The sequence below is a fragment of the Ursus maritimus genome, unplaced genomic scaffold (genome assembly GCF_017311325.1).
Source record: "Ursus maritimus isolate PB19 unplaced genomic scaffold, ASM1731132v1 scaffold_16, whole genome shotgun sequence".
NCBI classification, from domain to species: Eukaryota; Metazoa; Chordata; class Mammalia; order Carnivora; family Ursidae; genus Ursus; species Ursus maritimus.
Window position 1 is genome coordinate 617,183 of NW_024424008.1, and position 7,585 is coordinate 624,767.

The 7,585-nt window shown below is 36.9% G+C and overlaps 1 protein-coding gene across 1 annotated transcript; it reads left to right on the top strand.

The window, feature by feature from the left end:
- Nucleotides 1–246: 246 nt before the first annotated feature.
- On the top strand, nt 247–1,185 carry LOC103681182 (olfactory receptor 52E1-like). The gene has a single exon (XM_008710714.2). The coding sequence runs from the start codon at nt 247–249 to the stop codon at nt 1,183–1,185; it is 939 nt and encodes a 312-aa protein (XP_008708936.1).
- The last annotated feature ends 6,400 nt before the right edge of the window (nt 1,186–7,585 follow it).

Consider the following 7,585-nt stretch of genomic DNA (forward strand, 5'->3'; position numbering starts at 1 on the left):
AATGATGAATGAAAACATATGTAATAAATTTGATAGCTCAGTTGAGATCAAACAGTAACAGCATGTACTTCAGTTTAAAAAAAAATCAGAGTTATGTCATGATGGACGGGGTATTTAGAAAAGCTCAAACATATTTTTGTATCATTCTGTAGGAAATCAGTAACATTGGACAAGAAGAGCTGGCGCCTCTCAGTGAATGAGACATCTGGTCTATGTTACCTGCAGCTGTACAAGTGCCACGGAAACATGGTCCCTTCTAATTGCACACAATTCCATCCCAACTTCTTTCTCCTGCTGGGAATTCCAGGGCTAGAAGACGTGCATATGTGGATTGGTTTTCCATTTTGTGTTGTATATTTGACAGCCTTATTGGGAAACATTGCAATTCTTTTTGTGATTCAGACTGATCATAATCTCCATCATCCTATGTTCTACTTCCTGGCCATTCTGTCATCTATTGACATGGGCCTATCTACATCCACTATCCCCAAGATGCTTGGCATCTTCTGGTTCAACCTGAGAGAAATCACTTTTGAGGGCTGCCTCATCCAGATGTTCTTCATCCACTTATGTACTGGCATGGAGTCAGCTGTACTCGTGGCCATGGCCTATGATCGCTACGTGGCCATCTGTAACCCTCTTCGGTACACACTGGTCTTGACAAACAAGGTGGTATCTCTTATAGCACTGATCATCCTCCTGAGACCCTTAGCCATTGCAATCCCGTTTGTTCTGCTCATCTTAAGGTTACCGTTCTGTGGACACCAAATTATCTCCCACACATACTGTGAGCACATGGGCATTGCCCGCCTGTCTTGTGCCAGCATAAAGGTGAACATCATCTATGGCTTATGTGCCATCTCTATTTTGGTGTTTGACATCATAGCCATTATCATCTCCTATGTCTATATCCTCCATGCTGTCTTCTGCCTCCCTTCCAGGGATGCCCGAATGAAGGCACTCAGCACTTGTGGCTCCCATGTGTGTGTAATGTTGGCCTTCTACACTCCAGCATTTTTCTCCTTCATGACCCACCGTTTTGGCCAAAATGTTCCTCAATACATCCACATTCTTCTTGCCAACTTTTATGTCGTCATCCCACCTGCTCTCAACCCTATAATTTATGGGGTCAGAACTAAGCAGATAAGAGAAAAGGTAACTAGAACTTTCAGATATAAATTATGAAATTTGGTCTTCAGATGCTAAAAGGCTTGAGTATGAGAAAATGGAACTTACTCTTTACTCTCAAAATTGCCACATTACAGTGTCTAGGGAAGATGGTATCCTATGTGCAGATATATGAAGACTTCCATTCATCTTAGGAAATGTTAGCCAAAAGAAACAATCATAAATATTTAATATAAGTATAATTCCAACCAGATATCACAAATGCCGGCAATTATGTGATAAATAAAATAGCATTTACATGAAAAAATTCCATGAAGTTGATAAAAATTGACTAGCATAATAATAATAATAATAATAATAACAACAAAATAGACATATGTTATAAGCCAGGCACTGTTTTCATGACTTTTTAAGTATCAATTCTTTAAATTCTTACAACTACAATAAGTAGCTTCTACTTTTTTCCCTTTCTATAGTTGAGGGAACTGAAGCAATAATATTACATATTAACATTAACATTATATTAGAGTAAGTAGCATTTTCAAAGTTGAAATAGAAACTCTCTCACTTCTCAGATGAGTAAACTAAACACACAGTATGAGCATATTAAAGAAAAACTATGGACAAAAGTAAGTACATAAATTTTATATGTAAATAGGTAAAAGACACTATTAATAAGAAAAACAAACTTCTTATATAGGGTACCAATGGGAAGAGGCACTCCACAATCCCATATGATGTAAGAATCCTATAAACTCTATGAAGCAAGAGGTAGTATGTCTACTAATAGTGGCATCTAATATTTCTTGACCCCTTCAATGTTCTAGGAACTACATTTGGTTCTTTAGGTAATTCACATTTTATAATGAGTAGGTGCAGACTCAAAAGTTAAATAATTTACACATAGTCACGCAACTATTATGTAACAGGATTTTAAATGATTTATGTAGCTTCAGGGCAGTTTCCTTAACCTCTCTGATATAACTTAATGTAGAAACAGACTGTGACACAGGCCATTAAGGTTAAAAAAAAATATTTTTTAGGTGTCAGCATGTTATACAGCTTAAAATGGAATTATATAATACATTGAGCATAACTATTAATTCAGAAATGTGAATAAAATATGACAGTATACATATGTGATGCATAGTATATATATATATATATATATACACACACACTTCAAATATGAAAAGACTATGATTAAAATAGAGAAAATTAATAGATATAAAAGATGGACAGGAAAATAAACTACATAAAAAATTAGCATGCCTAAAAGTAAAACATGAAAAGAATTCCCAGTTCCCTGGAAGCAGGTTTGAACCAAGATGCTTCAGAAAGCTTGACTACCCACCATTTGCATTGACATGGATGGAACTGAAGGAGATAATGCTAAGTGAAATAAGTCAAGCAGAGAAAGACAATTATTATATGGTTTCACTTACATGCGGAACATAAGGAATAGCAGGGAGGACATTAGGAGAAGGAAGGGAAAAATGAAGGGGAAGAATCAGAGGGGAAGCAGACCCTGAGAGACTATGGACTCCGGGAAACAAACTGCAGGTTTCAGAGGGGAGGGGCATGGGGGGATGGGCTAGCCCAGTGATGGGTATTAAGGAGGGCACGTATTGCATGGAGCACTGGGTGTTATACGCAAACAATGGATCATGGAACACTACATCAGAAACTAATGATGTACTGTATGGTGACTAACATATCATAATAAAATTTAAATAAATGGAAAAAAAAAAAAAAGCTTGACTCAAGCTCCCAGATACCCAGTCCCTGAAGGGACTGACCAAGGATGTACTTCTCAGGGGAGCTACATCCTCTGCATAAATTCTTCCTCTTGAGGGATCCTGGGCAGAAAGGCCAGCCTGATGCTGCAGGACGAGGCAGAACATTGTCCTTGGGAAGGCAGCCCAGGTTGTATTTTTATACTGTGGGAAGTCTCCCATGACAAGGTTGAGACAGGTGGGGCAGCTCAGTATAGTGGACACTGAGGAGAGTTTTACGAAATTGCAACAGGTAGTCTCACTTACAGAAATATCACAGATGAAAGTCCCCTTTTTTTCAGCTACCCCACTGAGAAGGAGCCCCCAGGCACTATAAGGGTATGCTTTCCCTGCAGACGTTAGCCTGAGAGGGTGACCAGAGTCCAGAACCGTGGAAATCAAAGTGGTATCAGTAGCATGACCTCTTTGAAAAGGTTGCTCTATTTTATTAGCTGTAGAGCCTTGGGGATGGTGACCTTTGCCCTCTGCGCTGCAAGACTTGTTCTACCTGTGAATTAACCTGTGTTCAGATGTAGAGATGAGTGTTTGAGTGATTTAAAAAATTGAGAATTTGAGTTACAGAGTCCCATTTTGTTCCAACTGAATCAAATCTAACCTACATATTTTGTGTTTCAGAATAAAATTCAAGTAATTTGTATATTTATCTCAGGAAGGAAGTCTTTTATAAATGGATGTTGGTGAAAGAGTCTTAAACATACCATTTGTTCCCGAACTAAATGTGCCATGTTTGCCTGGAATATTATGAGAATGCTTTAAAACATAGCTCCTATGTTAATTAGATTTTTAGCTCCTCTGTCTGATTAGATTTTTAACTTCTGACTTAGACTGAATGGTGGGGACGCAGTTTACACGGTCCGTTCTATGGACTATGTTCATAGTATTAGTAAGCTAATCGTCTTTCTTTTGTTTTGTGTTGTTTTCAGAATATCAAACATTAACACCAAGACTCATATCCGTGGACAACAATAGTAGATTACCCTAGCTACTGTTACTAAGGATACAGTGTCGAGACATCTCGTTAGGCTCCATATATGCATCATCTTATTGTATTAGCACTAGCTCTGTATGAAGTTTATGCAATGATTATCTCAATCTCTACAAATAAGTAAAATAAGGCTCAAGGAATGGCGTTCCTAAGGTCCTTAGTAAGTGAGAGAGTGAAGGAAGATGTAAAGCTATGCTTGCCTGGGTTGAAAGACAGTGCCCCTGAACACCAAACTAACTGATTCTTAATCAGCCACAATAGAAAGATGGGCTCTATTAGGGACAGAAAGAGTCCACTGGTGAATTTGACGCTGAGTGGACATCAGTTGGAAAAAACCGTCTGGTAAGAGAATCTATCTGCTAGTCGCGATCTGAAACCATGTAAATCATGAGGCTTTCAAATAAATCCACACCTTTACAACGTTTGAGAAAGGGTAGGCATGGGGGGCACTGGTTCATCTGTAAGACGAATGTCTATAAATGGACAGTGACAGTCCGGAGGACGCTGTGGAGAACTTTTAGCATTGAACCCATCTAGGCTCAATTAAAAATAACCCAATGATGTATTATTGGCGTCTGTTTTAAATATTAGATGAAGGGTATTGTTATTACTAGATATGCCAAATATTTACAACCCTGAATTAGAATGAAATGAATGTAATGAAAATATTGCAACAGGTTAATATTCCCTAATGGTGGCAAAGCCATAGATACAAAGGAGAGGACTGACTTTCCCTCTGGATGTCAACAGAGAAACTCTCACCATGAAGCCTCAAGCGTCTAAACCTCACATTTATGATTCTCTTTAATTAAGCTTCAAACCATCGAAATTTCCTTTTACATGCTTGTAATGCTTCTGTTTCAAAGGGGATGTAGTTACCAGGTGGTATCATCAGCACAACGGCAGATGAAGCTGAGGTGCAGTCTAAGAGAGTGTCAGGTCATACTTCTATGTTTTAATTCCAATACCTTTTCCTAGCGCAAAATAACTCCCGGAAATTCACGTACCTTTACTTTGGTCACTCCCCCCACAGCCAGCATATTTCCATTGCTCTAGTTGCTACGGCCCGCTGAAATCCTCAGGCTTCTTTCCTTCCAGTCTCACCTCTTCCTGGCCCTCCGACCACCCTAGACCCTCACCAATTCTAGATCAGACGATTTATGGTCTAAACTGCCAACCTCTTTCTTCTGATTCTTGAAGAACACATATATTGCTCTTATATTGGGATCTGACTGCTAAACACTACAGGAAATAAGACAGGAAGAAAAAATAACATGAATATTTAATACCTATAAAATTATTTCCATAATTTTGTGGGTCTACAGGCTTTAAATAACAGTACAATTCTGAATAGATTTTTTCTTTTTAAATTTATAATTACTCCCTACTTTTTTATTTACGTCAGCAAAAACACTATTGCCGAGGGGAAATTTAGTAATAGGGAGACAGACACATAACTTAATTTCTAATCATATAACTGACGTTTATGACTTATCGAAGACAAATGTCTTAGACTCTCTTAACCTTAGCTTTGTTTGCATATAAATCGGATATGATAATAGCATCAACCTCAGAAAGTTGTTTTGAAATTTGAATGAGAATATTTATAAAACACTGAGTATTGATGTTTGGTAAATAGTATTTTCTTTGACCTTTTGCTAGCATAAAGTCAGTCAAATAAAGCGGAATAATAGCTATGCACTATCTTCTTAAAATAAGATTTGAATTTTAATAATAGAATAATATGAACTTTGGTTGAATGTGTTGAGAAAGATGTTTGAGAAATTTTAGTAGAGCATAACAATAAGCTAATACTGAAAAACAAATGATAAATTTAAGAAAGCTCAGAGGGAAGAGTAAAGCACATCCTAGGATGCACTGCTAGCATGCTGTGTGGTTGTATACCTCCCACCAAATTTTTCGTATTCAGAGTAATTTTGCTCATCAGTGAACTCCTTGCAAATAATCATAAAGAATATACCATGGTCGACATTTGACTTACAAGCTGATGAATATGAATAAAAAGGAAAATATCAGAAATAAAAGCTAAATGCTATTCAAAACAAAAATTATTACAGAATATTTAAATTTAACATAGGTTATTTATTTTATTTTATGATTCTTGAATAAGAATGTGAAATATTTTAGATTTTAGGATTTTTAGCTCCGTATTAATTGAGGTAAATAATTCTGTGTTTAAAATAAGCTCCCGGGGCGCCTGGGTGGCACAGCACTTAAGCGTCTGCCTTCAGCTCAGGGCGTGATCCCGGCGTTATAGGATCGAGCCCCACATCAGGCTCCTCTGATGTGAGCCTGCTTCTTCCTCTCCCACTCCCCCTGCTTGTGTTCCCTCTCTCGCTGGCTGTCTCTATCTCTGTCAAATAAATAAATAAAATCTTTAAAAAAAATGTTCTCAGCATCCAATGTCAACAACTGCAAACATTTTATTCTCTTCAGGCTTGAATTTGGTTGTTTTAAAGTAAAATTTCCATTCTGTTTAAATGTGAAAATATTATCTGTACAGTTTTGGAAAACGTATATACCTATATATTCTACACCTCTGTGAAGATGTAAAATTTTTCTATCACCTCAAAAAATCCTTTTGTGTTCCTTTCCAGTCTTTCAGTCCCTGGGCAACCACTGAATACATATTTTCAGTACCCAGTTTTTTGTTAAAGATTTTAATTTTAAGTAATCTCTACACCCGTCATGGGGCTCGAACTCACAATCCCGAGATCAAGAGTCGCAGGCTCTACTGACTGAGCCAGCCAGTTGCCTCAGTACCCATTTTCTTTGTATGCTGTAGGTCTTTATATAACTGAAATTGTGTAACTAGTACTCTTTAGTAACTAGGAGCAGTTGACAGTTCAGTATGATGACATAGATTCATCCATGTTGTCACACAGGTAAGTAGTCAACCCATTTTTTTTTTTTCTGAGTAGAATTTCATTGTGTAAATATTCCAAAATCGATTTGACTGTTCACCGTTGATGAGTATTTATGTTGTTTCCATTTGGAGCAGTTGTGAATAAAGCCGCTACTAACCTACTTGTACCAGTCTTTGTGTGGACCTATGCTGTCACTCACCTTGAGTAAGCTCCTACGAATTCAGTTGTTGGAGGTAACTAGGAGAATCTTTTGCACATCCTTGCTGAAATTTGGTGTCGTCATGCTTTTTAATTTTGGCCATTTTAGATGTGTAATCGTATGTCGTGTTAGTTTTAATGTACAATTCCTGATGTCTAATAATTTTGAGAAGTTGAATGTCATTTGTACGTTTTCCTCTGCTAAGTGACAGCGTAGGACTCTCCTTTTCCATTGCTTTTTTCTTATTTGCCAGTTGTAAGCATTGTCATATGTTCTTAACACAAATTCTTGCACAGAAATAAGGGATCGTGAATATTTTTTTCCAGTCTTTGTCCTCTAAATTCACATTCTTAAGAGTAAATTTTAAAATTTAATAGCAATTACGAGGCTATTTTTTAAAATTGTTATTGCTTTTTGTGTTCTAAGAAACCATTACTTTCCACTGGTTGCAAAGATACTCTCCTTTTGACTTCATATGTGTTAGAATTTGAGTTGCTTTTTTTCTTAATATCTAGGTATATTTTAGAAATGTAATTAATATTTGATTTTGTTGTGAAGTTGGAAGCAAGGTTCTTTTTTTTTTTTTTTT

What these genes read in the sequence shown, in the direction of transcription:
- LOC103681182 (XM_008710714.2), top strand. Translation starts at nt 247, where the DNA reads ATGGTCCCTTCTAATTGCACACAATTCCATCCCAACTTCTTTCTCCTG.